Genomic DNA, 19,628 nt, shown 5'->3' on the forward strand with positions numbered 1-19,628 from the left:
ATGGAGGTTCCCTTAAAGAGGGAACAGGCAATCCTCTTCTCTCTGCAACAGAGCATGGCTGCCATGGGAGCCAGAGAGGAAGAGAGCAGCTGGTGTTCAGTGCACTGGACAGATAGGAGCTGAGGAGGATGAAGACTCAGCCATCCCTGTATGGTACAGGCATGACACTTGGCACACATAGAGAAACACGACAGCTGCCGCACCCTGTGTCTAAGCTGGGTTCAATTTCACATACTGTGGCCAAGGGGATGCGGGCTTTTGGCCCACCATAGATGCCAGAGAGGGTGTGCCTCCTAGACATTTTCATGTGTTACCACCCATTACTTGCTCCTGAGTATTCAGTGTTACCTGGGGGGAGATGATTTCTGCACTTTCTCAGCCTCCTCAACTTGAACATCTTCGTCATTTTCTATAAATACAAAATGTTCGTTCAGATATCTCCCACTTCACATTCCGCAAGCACAGTCAGCCCAACGTGCACAGAGACATGAACATCTACGTATGGTTCAGCATTGTACTGAAAACTCTCATGTTTTATCTTTCACAAAATGCCCTGGCATGGTTTCCTGATCCATCGGGCAATGCATTTCTGATGTGGAGGGCCACCATCAAGATGTGGCCAAATACTGAAAAGACCTTTTGCTTCCCATATCACTGGAGGCTTGTGCAGCCTCTCTCTGGACTTTGGCAGCTGTCTCCCCCATCCTGCCACAGATCTGATTCCCAGGAACAGGCTTGGTGTCCTGTCACAGTTCGCATTTCAAACCTCATTCTTTCTCTTAGGAGAGGACAAACTTGTCCCACAGTCCTCTATGCGTCATGAGACTGCACAGGCCCTCCATGTGGCTTCTGCTGTGTTATTCAGGGACATTCTATCCATGGGGAGTGCTCCAGTCTGAAGCACTTCCTACCACCAAATGCCCCCACATCAAGTGCCTTCTCCAACACCACATGGAGAGGGGCTTCATCTCATTTTGAAAAGCATTCGTAAGTGTTCCCATATTTGGATGCTTCAGACCCTTGCAAGAGACAATTTGTCTGCCTTTGCACATGGAGAGAGAGAAACTCTGGAAAGATAAATCACTCACTCACCGACACTTACTAAGAACATTGCCAAAAAGACAGCCTGGGAACCTTCATTCTTAGCCCAGAGCTCTTTTCACTCCAACAAGCGCCCTCCCATCACAGCCTCCTTCCTGTCCTTTAAAACCAGACAGATGCTGCCTCTTGCTCCAAAGACCACCTTCCATCAAGGAAGGAGGGACACTTGCAATACTGTGACCTCCAAACCCATGGGTTTCCCATCTCTGTTCTTACCCAGGAAGTCCTGGTCATGTCATGGCCACATAGGTGTAGCAGAAAAAAACCCCACTGATACAACTGTCATTGTGAAAGTATGGAGGTCTGGAGCCTCTCATAAGCCTGGGGTTTTGGGTCATCAGGGCCTATGGCCACCTTACCTGGGCTGAGCTTTTGGACAAGTTGCTGTGCCAGTCTACACCCCTCAGCCAGCTGTTCTTGGAGGTCCTGCCCCTGGGACTTGTCCGGCTCATCCGGAGTGAGGAGGGCCTGGAGATGCTCATTCAATGAGCGGGCGGCATCTCTCCCTTCCCGTAACTTCTCCTTTAACTGGGTCAGCTCTCGTTCCTGAGAGTGAGCCAGGACTTTATATTGCCTAAGGTGAGACGGTAGAGAAAATTTAAGAGTAGAAAGGGTTGAGTGATCCGTTCAAATATTGCAACAGAGCCTTCTGAGACAATGTCCTCAAGGAGACCTTCAAGCAGAAGGTCAGCACATGTTGAAAGGAATGTCTGTGGCCAAGAGAAAGAATAGAAAATGGTTTACAGGCTTCCTCTGTATCAGAGAGGGCTCCTGCAAGATCCTCGATGATGTTCCATTCATCTTTCCCTTCTGTAAACAAAAGTAGGTGTCTTCCTAATTCCGTTTCAAAAAGACATCCTTTCAGTTCCTCACTCTGGCCATGGACATTTCCATGTGAAAATACACATAGTGCATCTGGCGGCCACTAGATACAAAGCCATGTACAGAAATGAGGCCAGATGCAGATGGGGCGAATTGAAAAGACGAAAGAAGAAAAGAATGACAGGGTCGAGAAGGCAACATTGATTGAGTGAAAGAATGAGAAGCCGCAGTCAGTCAGGAGGTGATTCTCACTCAGGGTAAGTGGGGTGGTGACGGCACACCATTTTGAGTATACTGAATGCTGCTGTGTGGTTCACACTCCTTTGGTTAATTTTGTGTTATGTAAATTTCACATCAACAATTACTTGCTCGAAAAAGAGAAAACAAGGCCCTGACAAACAACTGCAACCCATACATTTTTATTATACTTCTTCTCTGCTTGATAAATACTTGTGTGTTGCGAGCCTGCCCTGGCAATTCCTGCCCTTCCCCTGGCCCAGCTTCGTTCTTATTTCTCCCCACCGAGCTGTTGTACTTCAGAGATGTACACACCTGCCCCCCTGCCTGCCCCCATGGGGTCCCCTCACCTGAGCTCCTCAGCTTGCTTGAGCTGCTCCGCAAGCTTCTCCTCCTTGAACTGTCGTCGCTCATTCCTCAGCATAGATTTTATGAGGTCTTCGCACTCTTCATATTCTGAGAAAAGACAGACACGCCTGCCTCAGTGGAAGGCTGGACATGCTGCTGTGGTCATTGCCTACAGGGCAGGAGCCAGGTCCATCCCAAGGACAAAACTCTCCCCAGTACCAGGGTCTAGACAGGGATTTCCACATCTTTACTCTTCAGTCTCCTGCCTTTCTGGCATCTGATCCTCCAAAGTTTAGAGATGAAGAAAGAGAACCTCAAGGGCACATCAAGGAAGCTGACAAGATGATTCAACCACAACGAAGTGGAGTCAGAATTCACAGTCCCTGAGGCCTCACTCTGAATGCGGGGCCACTTTCCCAAGCCTTGCAGCCTCTCCTCTAAAACACTGCACTGGGGCATGAGTAGTGATTTCTTGTACAGTCGGGAAGGCCCCTAGGACTATGGGACCGATGGTTTCCCTTTTACTGGGAATTTCAAGGACAACTATGCGAAAGATTTTTAAAATCTTTGATTTTTAAATCATATCTTCAGTTATGATTTTAAGAATCATATCTGAAGCATAAAGTGTGACACGTAACACCATAAGGCCATGAAGGAAATATGCCCAAATGCTAATAAAATTTGTGTTAATTTAGAAACAGCAGAATGAAGAACTAATAGATAGGATCGTCTCAGCCGATCCTCCCACCTAAGTCTCCTGAGCAGTTGGGACTATAGGCATGCAGCACCATGCCTGCCTAATTTTTTGTATTCTTTGTAAAGATGGGTTTCACCATATTGTCCAGGCTGGTCTTCAACTCCTGAACCCAAGTCATCCTCCCACTTGGGCCTTCCAAAGTGCTGTGATTATATGTGTGAGTCACAGCACCTAGCTCCATCCTAGTTTCTGACTAAAACAATAACAATATGTGTATATACAGCCTGTCCTCAGAATTGATCTTCCATAGCCTAGACAGAGGTATGAGACACAAGGAAAATAGAGGCTACCTGGGAGAATGTTTAGAGCATCCTGACATTCACCATGAGAGGATTCTCTGTCTACAACCAGAGGTGAGTTGACTTCGTCTTCCTCAAATGTGATTTTGATGTTCTTGTGAGGCTGGTTGGAGTCACAAGGGCCGTGGCTATTTGAACAAGTGATGGCACATTCCTCCAGTGAGTCCTCAGGGACTTTGCTCTCTTCAGCCTTCTGCACCTCCCTGTTGAGCCAGGTGGGACAGAGATGACAGAAGATTAAACACAGAGGGATTGGACCCCAGGGAGTCCTAGCTGGTTTTGACAGGCGGCATTAAGAGAGTGGTCCCAGAAAGCAAAATGGAGGTTCCCTTAAAGAGGGAACAGGCAATCCTCTTCTCTCTGCAACAGAGCATGGCTGCCATGGGAGCCAGAGAGGAAGAGAGCAGCTGGTGTTCAGTGCACTGGACAGATAGGAGCTGAGGAGGATGAAGACTCAGCCATCCCTGTATGGTACAGACATGACACTTGGCACACATAGAGAAACACGACAGCTGCCGCACCCTGTGTCTAAGCTGGGTTCAATTTCACATACTGTGGCCAAGGGGATGCGGGCTTTTGGCCCACCATAGATGCCAGAGAGGGTGTGCCTCCTAGACATTTTCATGTGTTACCACCCATTACTTGCTCCTGAGTATTCAGTGTTACCTGGGGGGAGATGATTTCTGCACTTTCTCAGCCTCCTCAACTTGAACATCTTCGTCATTTTCTATAAATACAAAATGTTCGTTCAGATATCTCCCACTTCACATTCCGCAAGCACAGTCAGCCCAACGTGCACAGAGACATGAACATCTACGTATGGTTCAGCATTGTACTGAAAACTCTCATGTTTTATCTTTCACAAAATGCCCTGGCATGGTTTCCTGATCCATCGGGCAATGCATTTCTGATGTGGAGGGCCACCATCAAGATGTGGCCAAATACTGAAAAGACCTTTTGCTTCCCATATCACTGGAGGCTTGTGCAGCCTCTCTCTGGACTTTGGCAGCTGTCTCCCCCATCCTGCCACAGATCTGATTCCCAGGAACAGGCTTGGTGTCCTGTCACAGTTCGCATTTCAAACCTCATTCTTTCTCTTAGGAGAGGACAAACTTGTCCCACAGTCCTCTATGCGTCATGAGACTGCACAGGCCCTCCATGTGGCTTCTGCTGTGTTATTCAGGGACATTCTATCCATGGGGAGTGCTCCAGTCTGAAGCACTTCCTACCACCAAATGCCCCCACATCAAGTGCCTTCTCCAACACCACATGGAGAGGGGCTTCATCTCATTTTGAAAAGCATTCGTAAGTGTTCCCATATTTGGATGCTTCAGACCCTTGCAAGAGACAATTTGTCTGCCTTTGCACATGGAGAGAGAGAAACTCTGGAAAGATAAATCACTCACTCACCGACACTTACTAAGAACATTGCCAAAAAGACAGCCTGGGAACCTTCATTCTTAGCCCAGAGCTCTTTTCACTCCAACAAGCGCCCTCCCATCACAGCCTCCTTCCTGTCCTTTAAAACCAGACAGATGCTGCCTCTTGCTCCAAAGACCACCTTCCATCAAGGAAGGAGGGACACTTGCAATACTGTGACCTCCAAACCCATGGGTTTCCCATCTCTGTTCTTACCCAGGAAGTCCTGGTCATGTCATGGCCACATAGGTGTAGCAGAAAAAAACCCCACTGATACAACTGTCATTGTGAAAGTATGGAGGTCTGGAGCCTCTCATAAGCCTGGGGTTTTGGGTCATCAGGGCCTATGGCCACCTTACCTGGGCTGAGCTTTTGGACAAGTTGCTGTGCCAGTCTACACCCCTCAGCCAGCTGTTCTTGGAGGTCCTGCCCCTGGGACTTGTCCGGCTCATCCGGAGTGAGGAGGGCCTGGAGATGCTCATTCAATGAGCGGGCGGCATCTCTCCCTTCCCGTAACTTCTCCTTTAACTGGGTCAGCTCTCGTTCCTGAGAGTGAGCCAGGACTTTATATTGCCTAAGGTGAGACGGTAGAGAAAATTTAAGAGTAGAAAGGGTTGAGTGATCCGTTCAAATATTGCAACAGAGCCTTCTGAGACAATGTCCTCAAGGAGACCTTCAAGCAGAAGGTCAGCACATGTTGAAAGGAATGTCTGTGGCCAAGAGAAAGAATAGAAAATGGTTTACAGGCTTCCTCTGTATCAGAGAGGGCTCCTGCAAGATCCTCGATGATGTTCCATTCATCTTTCCCTTCTGTAAACAAAAGTAGGTGTCTTCCTAATTCCGTTTCAAAAAGACATCCTTTCAGTTCCTCACTCTGGCCATGGACATTTCCATGTGAAAATACACATAGTGCATCTGGCGGCCACTAGATACAAAGCCATGTACAGAAATGAGGCCAGATGCAGATGGGGCGAATTGAAAAGACGAAAGAAGAAAAGAATGACAGGGTCGAGAAGGCAACATTGATTGAGTGAAAGAATGAGAAGCCGCAGTCAGTCAGGAGGTGATTCTCACTCAGGGTAAGTGGGGTGGTGACGGCACACCATTTTGAGTATACTGAATGCTGCTGTGTGGTTCACACTCCTTTGGTTAATTTTGTGTTATGTAAATTTCACATCAACAATTACTTGCTCGAAAAAGAGAAAACAAGGCCCTGACAAACAACTGCAACCCATACATTTTTATTATACTTCTTCTCTGCTTGATAAATACTTGTGTGTTGCGAGCCTGCCCTGGCAATTCCTGCCCTTCCCCTGGCCCAGCTTCGTTCTTATTTCTCCCCACCGAGCTGTTGTACTTCAGAGATGTACACACCTGCCCCCCTGCCTGCCCCCATGGGGTCCCCTCACCTGAGCTCCTCAGCTTGCTTGAGCTGCTCCGCAAGCTTCTCCTCCTTGAACTGTCGTCGCTCATTCCTCAGCATAGATTTTATGAGGTCTTCGCACTCTTCATATTCTGAGAAAAGACAGACACGCCTGCCTCAGTGGAAGGCTGGACATGCTGCTGTGGTCATTGCCTACAGGGCAGGAGCCAGGTCCATCCCAAGGACAAAACTCTCCCCAGTACCAGGGTCTAGACAGGGATTTCCACATCTTTACTCTTCAGTCTCCTGCCTTTCTGGCATCTGATCCTCCAAAGTTTAGAGATGAAGAAAGAGAACCTCAAGGGCACATCAAGGAAGCTGACAAGATGATTCAACCACAACGAAGTGGAGTCAGAATTCACAGTCCCTGAGGCCTGACTCTGAATGCGGGGCCACTTTCCCAAGCCTTGCAGCCTCTCCTCTAAAACACTGCACTGGGGCATGAGTAGTGATTTCTTGTACAGTCGGGAAGGCCCCTAGGACTATGGGACCGATGGTTTCCCTTTTACTGGGAATTTCAAGGACAACTATGCGAAAGATTTTTAAAATCTTTGATTTTTAAATCATATCTTCAGTTATGATTTTAAGAATCATATCTGAAGCATAAAGTGTGACACGTAACACCATAAGGCCATGAAGGAAATATGCCCAAATGCTAATAAAATTTGTGTTAATTTAGAAACAGCAGAATGAAGAACTAATAGATAGGATCGTCTCAGCCGATCCTCCCACCTAAGTCTCCTGAGCAGTTGGGACTATAGGCATGCAGCACCATGCCTGCCTAATTTTTTGTATTCTTTGTAAAGATGGGTTTCACCATATTGTCCAGGCTGGTCTTCAACTCCTGAACCCAAGTCATCCTCCCACTTGGGCCTTCCAAAGTGCTGTGATTATATGTGTGAGTCACAGCACCTAGCTCCATCCTAGTTTCTGACTAAAACAATAACAATATGTGTATATACAGCCTGTCCTCAGAATTGATCTTCCATAGCCTAGACAGAGGTATGAGACACAAGGAAAATAGAGGCTACCTGGGAGAATGTTTAGAGCATCCTGACATTCACCATGAGAGGATTCTCTGTCTACAACCAGAGGTGAGTTGACTTCGTCTTCCTCAAATGTGATTTTGATGTTCTTGTGAGGCTGGTTGGAGTCACAAGGGCCGTGGCTATTTGAACAAGTGATGGCACATTCCTCCAGTGAGTCCTCAGGGACTTTGCTCTCTTCAGCCTTCTGCACCTCCCTGTTGAGCCAGGTGGGACAGAGATGACAGAAGATTAAACACAGAGGGATTGGACCCCAGGGAGTCCTAGCTGGTTTTGACAGGCGGCATTAAGAGAGTGGTCCCAGAAAGCAAAATGGAGGTTCCCTTAAAGAGGGAACAGGCAATCCTCTTCTCTCTGCAACAGAGCATGGCTGCCATGGGAGCCAGAGAGGAAGAGAGCAGCTGGTGTTCAGTGCACTGGACAGATAGGAGCTGAGGAGGATGAAGACTCAGCCATCCCTGTATGGTACAGGCATGACACTTGGCACACATAGAGAAACACGACAGCTGCCGCACCCTGTGTCTAAGCTGGGTTCAATTTCACATACTGTGGCCAAGGGGATGCGGGCTTTTGGCCCACCATAGATGCCAGAGAGGGTGTGCCTCCTAGACATTTTCATGTGTTACCACCCATTACTTGCTCCTGAGTATTCAGTGTTACCTGGGGGGAGATGATTTCTGCACTTTCTCAGCCTCCTCAACTTGAACATCTTCGTCATTTTCTATAAATACAAAATGTTCGTTCAGATATCTCCCACTTCACATTCCGCAAGCACAGTCAGCCCAACGTGCACAGAGACATGAACATCTACGTATGGTTCAGCATTGTACTGAAAACTCTCATGTTTTATCTTTCACAAAATGCCCTGGCATGGTTTCCTGATCCATCGGGCAATGCATTTCTGATGTGGAGGGCCACCATCAAGATGTGGCCAAATACTGAAAAGACCTTTTGCTTCCCATATCACTGGAGGCTTGTGCAGCCTCTCTCTGGACTTTGGCAGCTGTCTCCCCCATCCTGCCACAGATCTGATTCCCAGGAACAGGCTTGGTGTCCTGTCACAGTTCGCATTTCAAACCTCATTCTTTCTCTTAGGAGAGGACAAACTTGTCCCACAGTCCTCTATGCGTCATGAGACTGCACAGGCCCTCCATGTGGCTTCTGCTGTGTTATTCAGGGACATTCTATCCATGGGGAGTGCTCCAGTCTGAAGCACTTCCTACCACCAAATGCCCCCACATCAAGTGCCTTCTCCAACACCACATGGAGAGGGGCTTCATCTCATTTTGAAAAGCATTCGTAAGTGTTCCCATATTTGGATGCTTCAGACCCTTGCAAGAGACAATTTGTCTGCCTTTGCACATGGAGAGAGAGAAACTCTGGAAAGATAAATCACTCACTCACCGACACTTACTAAGAACATTGCCAAAAAGACAGCCTGGGAACCTTCATTCTTAGCCCAGAGCTCTTTTCACTCCAACAAGCGCCCTCCCATCACAGCCTCCTTCCTGTCCTTTAAAACCAGACAGATGCTGCCTCTTGCTCCAAAGACCACCTTCCATCAAGGAAGGAGGGACACTTGCAATACTGTGACCTCCAAACCCATGGGTTTCCCATCTCTGTTCTTACCCAGGAAGTCCTGGTCATGTCATGGCCACATAGGTGTAGCAGAAAAAAACCCCACTGATACAACTGTCATTGTGAAAGTATGGAGGTCTGGAGCCTCTCATAAGCCTGGGGTTTTGGGTCATCAGGGCCTATGGCCACCTTACCTGGGCTGAGCTTTTGGACAAGTTGCTGTGCCAGTCTACACCCCTCAGCCAGCTGTTCTTGGAGGTCCTGCCCCTGGGACTTGTCCGGCTCATCCGGAGTGAGGAGGGCCTGGAGATGCTCATTCAATGAGCGGGCGGCATCTCTCCCTTCCCGTAACTTCTCCTTTAACTGGGTCAGCTCTCGTTCCTGAGAGTGAGCCAGGACTTTATATTGCCTAAGGTGAGACGGTAGAGAAAATTTAAGAGTAGAAAGGGTTGAGTGATCCGTTCAAATATTGCAACAGAGCCTTCTGAGACAATGTCCTCAAGGAGACCTTCAAGCAGAAGGTCAGCACATGTTGAAAGGAATGTCTGTGGCCAAGAGAAAGAATAGAAAATGGTTTACAGGCTTCCTCTGTATCAGAGAGGGCTCCTGCAAGATCCTCGATGATGTTCCATTCATCTTTCCCTTCTGTAAACAAAAGTAGGTGTCTTCCTAATTCCGTTTCAAAAAGACATCCTTTCAGTTCCTCACTCTGGCCATGGACATTTCCATGTGAAAATACACATAGTGCATCTGGCGGCCACTAGATACAAAGCCATGTACAGAAATGAGGCCAGATGCAGATGGGGCGAATTGAAAAGACGAAAGAAGAAAAGAATGACAGGGTCGAGAAGGCAACATTGATTGAGTGAAAGAATGAGAAGCCGCAGTCAGTCAGGAGGTGATTCTCACTCAGGGTAAGTGGGGTGGTGACGGCACACCATTTTGAGTATACTGAATGCTGCTGTGTGGTTCACACTCCTTTGGTTAATTTTGTGTTATGTAAATTTCACATCAACAATTACTTGCTCGAAAAAGAGAAAACAAGGCCCTGACAAACAACTGCAACCCATACATTTTTATTATACTTCTTCTCTGCTTGATAAATACTTGTGTGTTGCGAGCCTGCCCTGGCAATTCCTGCCCTTCCCCTGGCCCAGCTTCGTTCTTATTTCTCCCCACCGAGCTGTTGTACTTCAGAGATGTACACACCTGCCCCCCTGCCTGCCCCCATGGGGTCCCCTCACCTGAGCTCCTCAGCTTGCTTGAGCTGCTCCGCAAGCTTCTCCTCCTTGAACTGTCGTCGCTCATTCCTCAGCATAGATTTTATGAGGTCTTCGCACTCTTCATATTCTGAGAAAAGACAGACACGCCTGCCTCAGTGGAAGGCTGGACATGCTGCTGTGGTCATTGCCTACAGGGCAGGAGCCAGGTCCATCCCAAGGACAAAACTCTCCCCAGTACCAGGGTCTAGACAGGGATTTCCACATCTTTACTCTTCAGTCTCCTGCCTTTCTGGCATCTGATCCTCCAAAGTTTAGAGATGAAGAAAGAGAACCTCAAGGGCACATCAAGGAAGCTGACAAGATGATTCAACCACAACGAAGTGGAGTCAGAATTCACAGTCCCTGAGGTCTGACTCTGAATGCGGGGCCACTTTCCCAAGCCTTGCAGCCTCTCCTCTAAAACACTGCACTGGGGCATGAGTAGTGATTTCTTGTACAGTCGGGAAGGCCCCTAGGACTATGGGACTGATGGTTTCCCTTTTACTGGGAATTTCAAGGACAACTATGTGAAAGATTTTTAAATCATATCTTCAGTTATGATTTTAAGAATCATAACTGAAGCATAAAGTGTGACACGTAACACCATAAGGCCATGAAGGAAATATGCCCAAATGCTAATAAAATTTGTGTTAATTTAGAAACAGCAGAATGAAGAACTAATAGATAGGATCGTCTCAGCCGATCCTCCCACCTAAGTCTCCTGAGCAGTTGGGACTATAGGCATGCAGCACCATGCCTGCCTAATTTTTTGTATTCTTTGTAAAGATGGGTTTCACCATATTGTCCAGGCTGGTCTTCAACTCCTGAACCCAAGTCATCCTCCCACTTGGGCCTTCCAAAGTGCTGTGATTATATGTGTGAGTCACAGCACCTAGCTCCATCCTAGTTTCTGACTAAAACAATAACAATATGTGTATATACAGCCTGTCCTCAGAATTGATCTTCCATAGCCTAGACAGAGGTATGAGACACAAGGAAAATAGAGGCTACCTGGGAGAATGTTTAGAGCATCCTGACATTCACCATGAGAGGATTCTCTGTCTACAACCAGAGGTGAGTTGACTTCGTCTTCCTCAAATGTGATTTTGATGTTCTTGTGAGGCTGGTTGGAGTCACAAGGGCCGTGGCTATTTGAACAAGTGATGGCACATTCCTCCAGTGAGTCCTCAGGGACTTTGCTCTCTTCAGCCTTCTGCACCTCCCTGTTGAGCCAGGTGGGACAGAGATGACAGAAGATTAAACACAGAGGGATTGGACCCCAGGGAGTCCTAGCTGGTTTTGACAGGCGGCATTAAGAGAGTGGTCCCAGAAAGCAAAATGGAGGTTCCCTTAAAGAGGGAACAGGCAATCCTCTTCTCTCTGCAACAGAGCATGGCTGCCATGGGAGCCAGAGAGGAAGAGAGCAGCTGGTGTTCAGTGCACTGGACAGATAGGAGCTGAGGAGGATGAAGACTCAGCCATCCCTGTATGGTACAGACATGACACTTGGCACACATAGAGAAACACGACAGCTGCCGCACCCTGTGTCTAAGCTGGGTTCAATTTCACATACTGTGGCCAAGGGGATGCGGGCTTTTGGCCCACCATAGATGCCAGAGAGGGTGTGCCTCCTAGACATTTTCATGTGTTACCACCCATTACTTGCTCCTGAGTATTCAGTGTTACCTGGGGGGAGATGATTTCTGCACTTTCTCAGCCTCCTCAACTTGAACATCTTCGTCATTTTCTATAAATACAAAATGTTCGTTCAGATATCTCCCACTTCACATTCCGCAAGCACAGTCAGCCCAACGTGCACAGAGACATGAACATCTACGTATGGTTCAGCATTGTACTGAAAACTCTCATGTTTTATCTTTCACAAAATGCCCTGGCATGGTTTCCTGATCCATCGGGCAATGCATTTCTGATGTGGAGGGCCACCATCAAGATGTGGCCAAATACTGAAAAGACCTTTTGCTTCCCATATCACTGGAGGCTTGTGCAGCCTCTCTCTGGACTTTGGCAGCTGTCTCCCCCATCCTGCCACAGATCTGATTCCCAGGAACAGGCTTGGTGTCCTGTCACAGTTCGCATTTCAAACCTCATTCTTTCTCTTAGGAGAGGACAAACTTGTCCCACAGTCCTCTATGCGTCATGAGACTGCACAGGCCCTCCATGTGGCTTCTGCTGTGTTATTCAGGGACATTCTATCCATGGGGAGTGCTCCAGTCTGAAGCACTTCCTACCACCAAATGCCCCCACATCAAGTGCCTTCTCCAACACCACATGGAGAGGGGCTTCATCTCATTTTGAAAAGCATTCGTAAGTGTTCCCATATTTGGATGCTTCAGACCCTTGCAAGAGACAATTTGTCTGCCTTTGCACATGGAGAGAGAGAAACTCTGGAAAGATAAATCACTCACTCACCGACACTTACTAAGAACATTGCCAAAAAGACAGCCTGGGAACCTTCATTCTTAGCCCAGAGCTCTTTTCACTCCAACAAGCGCCCTCCCATCACAGCCTCCTTCCTGTCCTTTAAAACCAGACAGATGCTGCCTCTTGCTCCAAAGACCACCTTCCATCAAGGAAGGAGGGACACTTGCAATACTGTGACCTCCAAACCCATGGGTTTCCCATCTCTGTTCTTACCCAGGAAGTCCTGGTCATGTCATGGCCACATAGGTGTAGCAGAAAAAAACCCCACTGATACAACTGTCATTGTGAAAGTATGGAGGTCTGGAGCCTCTCATAAGCCTGGGGTTTTGGGTCATCAGGGCCTATGGCCACCTTACCTGGGCTGAGCTTTTGGACAAGTTGCTGTGCCAGTCTACACCCCTCAGCCAGCTGTTCTTGGAGGTCCTGCCCCTGGGACTTGTCCGGCTCATCCGGAGTGAGGAGGGCCTGGAGATGCTCATTCAATGAGCGGGCGGCATCTCTCCCTTCCCGTAACTTCTCCTTTAACTGGGTCAGCTCTCGTTCCTGAGAGTGAGCCAGGACTTTATATTGCCTAAGGTGAGACGGTAGAGAAAATTTAAGAGTAGAAAGGGTTGAGTGATCCGTTCAAATATTGCAACAGAGCCTTCTGAGACAATGTCCTCAAGGAGACCTTCAAGCAGAAGGTCAGCACATGTTGAAAGGAATGTCTGTGGCCAAGAGAAAGAATAGAAAATGGTTTACAGGCTTCCTCTGTATCAGAGAGGGCTCCTGCAAGATCCTCGATGATGTTCCATTCATCTTTCCCTTCTGTAAACAAAAGTAGGTGTCTTCCTAATTCCGTTTCAAAAAGACATCCTTTCAGTTCCTCACTCTGGCCATGGACATTTCCATGTGAAAATACACATAGTGCATCTGGCGGCCACTAGATACAAAGCCATGTACAGAAATGAGGCCAGATGCAGATGGGGCGAATTGAAAAGACGAAAGAAGAAAAGAATGACAGGGTCGAGAAGGCAACATTGATTGAGTGAAAGAATGAGAAGCCGCAGTCAGTCAGGAGGTGATTCTCACTCAGGGTAAGTGGGGTGGTGACGGCACACCATTTTGAGTATACTGAATGCTGCTGTGTGGTTCACACTCCTTTGGTTAATTTTGTGTTATGTAAATTTCACATCAACAATTACTTGCTCGAAAAAGAGAAAACAAGGCCCTGACAAACAACTGCAACCCATACATTTTTATTATACTTCTTCTCTGCTTGATAAATACTTGTGTGTTGCGAGCCTGCCCTGGCAATTCCTGCCCTTCCCCTGGCCCAGCTTCGTTCTTATTTCTCCCCACCGAGCTGTTGTACTTCAGAGATGTACACACCTGCCCCCCTGCCTGCCCCCATGGGGTCCCCTCACCTGAGCTCCTCAGCTTGCTTGAGCTGCTCCGCAAGCTTCTCCTCCTTGAACTGTCGTCGCTCATTCCTCAGCATAGATTTTATGAGGTCTTCGCACTCTTCATATTCTGAGAAAAGACAGACACGCCTGCCTCAGTGGAAGGCTGGACATGCTGCTGTGGTCATTGCCTACAGGGCAGGAGCCAGGTCCATCCCAAGGACAAAACTCTCCCCAGTACCAGGGTCTAGACAGGGATTTCCACATCTTTACTCTTCAGTCTCCTGCCTTTCTGGCATCTGATCCTCCAAAGTTTAGAGATGAAGAAAGAGAACCTCAAGGGCACATCAAGGAAGCTGACAAGATGATTCAACCACAACGAAGTGGAGTCAGAATTCACAGTCCCTGAGGCCTGACTCTGAATGCGGGGCCACTTTCCCAAGCCTTGCAGCCTCTCCTCTAAAACACTGCACTGGGGCATGAGTAGTGATTTCTTGTACAGTCGGGAAGGCCCCTAGGACTATGGGACCGATGGTTTCCCTTTTACTGGGAATTTCAAGGACAACTATGCGAAAGATTTTTAAAATCTTTGATTTTTAAATCATATCTTCAGTTATGATTTTAAGAATCATATCTGAAGCATAAAGTGTGACACGTAACACCATAAGGCCATGAAGGAAATATGCCCAAATGCTAATAAAATTTGTGTTAATTTAGAAACAGCAGAATGAAGAACTAATAGATAGGATCGTCTCAGCCGATCCTCCCACCTAAGTCTCCTGAGCAGTTGGGACTATAGGCATGCAGCACCATGCCTGCCTAATTTTTTGTATTCTTTGTAAAGATGGGTTTCACCATATTGTCCAGGCTGGTCTTCAACTCCTGAACCCAAGTCATCCTCCCACTTGGGCCTTCCAAAGTGCTGTGATTATATGTGTGAGTCACAGCACCTAGCTCCATCCTAGTTTCTGACTAAAACAATAACAATATGTGTATATACAGCCTGTCCTCAGAATTGATCTTCCATAGCCTAGACAGAGGTATGAGACACAAGGAAAATAGAGGCTACCTGGGAGAATGTTTAGAGCATCCTGACATTCACCATGAGAGGATTCTCTGTCTACAACCAGAGGTGAGTTGACTTCGTCTTCCTCAAATGTGATTTTGATGTTCTTGTGAGGCTGGTTGGAGTCACAAGGGCCGTGGCTATTTGAACAAGTGATGGCACATTCCTCCAGTGAGTCCTCAGGGACTTTGCTCTCTTCAGCCTTCTGCACCTCCCTGTTGAGCCAGGTGGGACAGAGATGACAGAAGATTAAACACAGAGGGATTGGACCCCAGGGAGTCCTAGCTGGTTTTGACAGGCGGCATTAAGAGAGTGGTCCCAGAAAGCAAAATGGAGGTTCCCTTAAAGAGGGAACAGGCAATCCTCTTCTCTCTGCAACAGAGCATGGCTGCCATGGGAGCCAGAGAGGAAGAGAGCAGCTGGTGTTCAGTGCACTGGACAGATAGGAGCTGAGGAGGATGAAGACTCAGCCATCCCTGTATGGTACAGACATGACACTTGGCACACATAGAGAAACACGACAGCTGCCGCACCCTGTGTCTAAGCTGGGTTCAATTTCACATACTGTGGCCAAGGGGATGCGGGCTTTTGGCCCACCATAGATGCCAGAGAGGGTGTGCCTCCTAGACATTTTCATGTGTTACCACCCATTACTTGCTCCTGAGTATTCAGTGTTACCTGGGGGGAGATGATTTCTGCACTTTCTCAGCCTCCTCAACTTGAACATCTTCGTCATTTTCTATAAATACAAAATGTTCGTTCAGATATCTCCCACTTCACATTCCGCAAGCACAGTCAGCCCAACGTGCACAGAGACATGAACATCTACGTATGGTTCAGCATTGTACTGAAAACTCTCATGTTTTATCTTTCACAAAATGCCCTGGCATGGTTTCCTGATCCATCGGGCAATGCATTTCTGATGTGGAGGGCCACCATCAAGATGTGGCCAAATACTGAAAAGACCTTTTGCTTCCCATATCACTGGAGGCTTGTGCAGCCTCTCTCTGGACTTTGGCAGCTGTCTCCCCCATCCTGCCACAGATCTGATTCCCAGGAACAGGCTTGGTGTCCTGTCACAGTTCGCATTTCAAACCTCATTCTTTCTCTTAGGAGAGGACAAACTTGTCCCACAGTCCTCTATGCGTCATGAGACTGCACAGGCCCTCCATGTGGCTTCTGCTGTGTTATTCAGGGACATTCTATCCATGGGGAGTGCTCCAGTCTGAAGCACTTCCTACCACCAAATGCCCCCACATCAAGTGCCTTCTCCAACACCACATGGAGAGGGGCTTCATCTCATTTTGAAAAGCATTCGTAAGTGTTCCCATATTTGGATGCTTCAGACCCTTGCAAGAGACAATTTGTCTGCCTTTGCACATGGAGAGAGAGAAACTCTGGAAAGATAAATCACTCACTCACCGACACTTACTAAGAACATTGCCAAAAAGACAGCCTGGGAACCTTCATTCTTAGCCCAGAGCTCTTTTCACTCCAACAAGCGCCCTCCCATCACAGCCTCCTTCCTGTCCTTTAAAACCAGAAAGATGCTGCCTCTTGCTCCAAAGACCACCTTCCATCAAGGAAGGAGGGACACTTGCAATACTGTGACCTCCAAACCCATGGGTTTCCCATCTCTGTTCTTACCCAGGAAGTCCTGGTCATGTCATGGCCACATAGGTGTAGCAGAAAAAAACCCCACTGATACAACTGTCATTGTGAAAGTATGGAGGTCTGGAGCCTCTCATAAGCCTGGGGTTTTGGGTCATCAGGGCCTATGGCCACCTTACCTGGGCTGAGCTTTTGGACAAGTTGCTGTGCCAGTCTACACCCCTCAGCCAGCTGTTCTTGGAGGTCCTGCCCCTGGGACTTGTCCGGCTCATCCGGAGTGAGGAGGGCCTGGAGATGCTCATTCAATGAGCGGGCGGCATCTCTCCCTTCCCGTAACTTCTCCTTTAACTGGGTCAGCTCTCGTTCCTGAGAGTGAGCCAGGACTTTATATTGCCTAAGGTGAGACGGTAGAGAAAATTTAAGAGTAGAAAGGGTTGAGTGATCCGTTCAAATATTGCAACAGAGCCTTCTGAGACAATGTCCTCAAGGAGACCTTCAAGCAGAAGGTCAGCACATGTTGAAAGGAATGTCTGTGGCCAAGAGAAAGAATAGAAAATGGTTTACAGGCTTCCTCTGTATCAGAGAGGGCTCCTGCAAGATCCTCGATGATGTTCCATTCATCTTTCCCTTCTGTAAACAAAAGTAGGTGTCTTCCTAATTCCGTTTCAAAAAGACATCCTTTCAGTTCCTCACTCTGGCCATGGACATTTCCATGTGAAAATACACATAGTGCATCTGGCGGCCACTAGATACAAAGCCATGTACAGAAATGAGGCCAGATGCAGATGGGGCGAATTGAAAAGACGAAAGAAGAAAAGAATGACAGGGTCGAGAAGGCAACATTGATTGAGTGAAAGAATGAGAAGCCGCAGTCAGTCAGGAGGTGATTCTCACTCAGGGTAAGTGGGGTGGTGACGGCACACCATTTTGAGTATACTGAATGCTGCTGTGTGGTTCACACTCCTTTGGTTAATTTTGTGTTATGTAAATTTCACATCAACAATTACTTGCTCGAAAAAGAGAAAACAAGGCCCTGACAAACAACTGCAACCCATACATTTTTATTATACTTCTTCTCTGCTTGATAAATACTTGTGTGTTGCGAGCCTGCCCTGGCAATTCCTGCCCTTCCCCTGGCCCAGCTTCGTTCTTATTTCTCCCCACCGAGCTGTTGTACTTCAGAGATGTACACACCTGCCCCCCTGCCTGCCCCCATGGGGTCCCCTCACCTGAGCTCCTCAGCTTGCTTGAGCTGCTCCGCAAGCTTCTCCTCCTTGAACTGTCGTCGCTCATTCCTCAGCATAGATTTTATGAGGTCTTCGCACTCTTCATATTCTGAGAAAAGACAGACACGCCTGCCTCAGTGGAAGGCTGGACATGCTGCTGTGGTCATTGCCTACAGGGCAGGAGCCAGGTCCATCCCAAGGACAAAACTCTCCCCAGTACCAGGGTCTAGACAGGGATTTCCACATCTTTACTCTTCAGTCTCCTGCCTTTCTGGCATCTGATCCTCCAAAGTTTAGAGATGAAGAAAGAGAACCTCAAGGGCACATCAAGGAAGCTGACAAGATGATTCAACCACAACGAAGTGGAGTCAGAATTCACAGTCCCTGAGGCCTGACTCTGAATGCGGGGCCACTTTCCCAAGCCTTGCAGCCTCTCCTCTAAAACACTGCACTGGGGCATGAGTAGTGATTTCTTGTACAGTCGGGAAGGCCCCTAGGACTATGGGACCGATGGTTTCCCTTTTACTGGGAATTTCAAGGACAACTATGCGAAAGATTTTTAAAATCTTTGATTTTTAAATCATATCTTCAGTTATGATTTTAAGAATCATATCTGAAGCATAAAGTGTGACACGTAACACCATAAGGCCATGAAGGAAATATGCCCAAATGCTAATAAAATTTGTGTTAATTTAGAAACAGCAGAATGAAGAACTAATAGATAGGATCGTCTCAGCCGATCCTCCCACCTAAGTCTCCTGAGCAGTTGGGACTATAGGCATGCAGCACCATGCCTGCCTAATTTTTTGTATTCTTTGTAAAGATGGGTTTCACCATATTGTCCAGGCTGGTCTTCAACTCCTGAACCCAAGTCATCCTCCCACTTGGGCCTTCCAAAGTGCTGTGATTATATGTGTGAGTCACAGCACCTAGCTCCATCCTAGTTTCTGACTAAAACAATAACAATATGTGTATATACAGCCTGTCCTCAGAATTGATCTTCCATAGCCTAGACAGAGGTATGAGACACAAGGAAAATAGAGGCTACCTGGGAGAATGTTTAGAGCATCCTGACATTCACCATGAGAGGATTCTCTGTCTACAACCAGAGGTGAGTTGACTTCGTCTTCCTCAAATGTGATTTTGATGTTCTTGTGAGGCTGGTTGGAGTCACAAGGGCCGTGGCTATTTGAACAAGTGATGGCACATTCCTCCAGTGAGTCCTCAGGGACTTTGCTCTCTTCAGCCTTCTGCACCTCCCTGTTGAGCCAGGTGGGACAGAGATGACAGAAGATTAAACACAGAGGGATTGGACCCCAGGGAGTCCTAGCTGGTTTTGACAGGCGGCATTAAGAGAGTGGTCCCAGAAAGCAAAATGGAGGTTCCCTTAAAGAGGGAACAGGCAATCCTCTTCTCTCTGCAACAGAGCATGGCTGCCATGGGAGCCAGAGAGGAAGAGAGCAGCTGGTGTTCAGTGCACTGGACAGATAGGAGCTGAGGAGGATGAAGACTCAGCCATCCCTGTATGGTACAGACATGACACTTGGCACACATAGAGAAACACGACAGCTGCCGCACCCTGTGTCTAAGCTGGGTTCAATTTCACATA

General features: G+C 47.7%; 1 protein-coding gene across 1 annotated transcript in view; it reads right to left on the reverse strand.

The window, feature by feature from the left end:
• The window catches only part of NBPF7P (NBPF member 7), a 548,664-nt gene that overhangs the window by 517,733 nt on the left and 11,303 nt on the right, over nt 1-19,628 (reverse strand). The window contains 20 exon segments of the mRNA XM_063815759.1: nt 349-409; nt 1,461-1,675; nt 2,511-2,616; nt 3,556-3,767; nt 4,231-4,291; nt 5,343-5,557; nt 6,393-6,498; nt 7,438-7,649; nt 8,113-8,173; nt 9,225-9,439; nt 10,275-10,380; nt 11,304-11,515; nt 11,979-12,039; nt 13,091-13,305; nt 14,141-14,246; nt 15,186-15,397; nt 15,861-15,921; nt 16,973-17,187; nt 18,023-18,128; nt 19,068-19,279. Of these exon segments, the coding sequence (XP_063671829.1) occupies nt 349-409; nt 1,461-1,675; nt 2,511-2,616; nt 3,556-3,767; nt 4,231-4,291; nt 5,343-5,557; nt 6,393-6,498; nt 7,438-7,649; nt 8,113-8,173; nt 9,225-9,439; nt 10,275-10,380; nt 11,304-11,515; nt 11,979-12,039; nt 13,091-13,305; nt 14,141-14,246; nt 15,186-15,397; nt 15,861-15,921; nt 16,973-17,187; nt 18,023-18,128; nt 19,068-19,279 (2,970 nt within the window).

The sequence above is a fragment of the Pan troglodytes genome, chromosome 1, assembly GCF_028858775.2.
Source record: "Pan troglodytes isolate AG18354 chromosome 1, NHGRI_mPanTro3-v2.0_pri, whole genome shotgun sequence".
Taxonomy (NCBI): Eukaryota; Metazoa; Chordata; class Mammalia; order Primates; family Hominidae; genus Pan; species Pan troglodytes.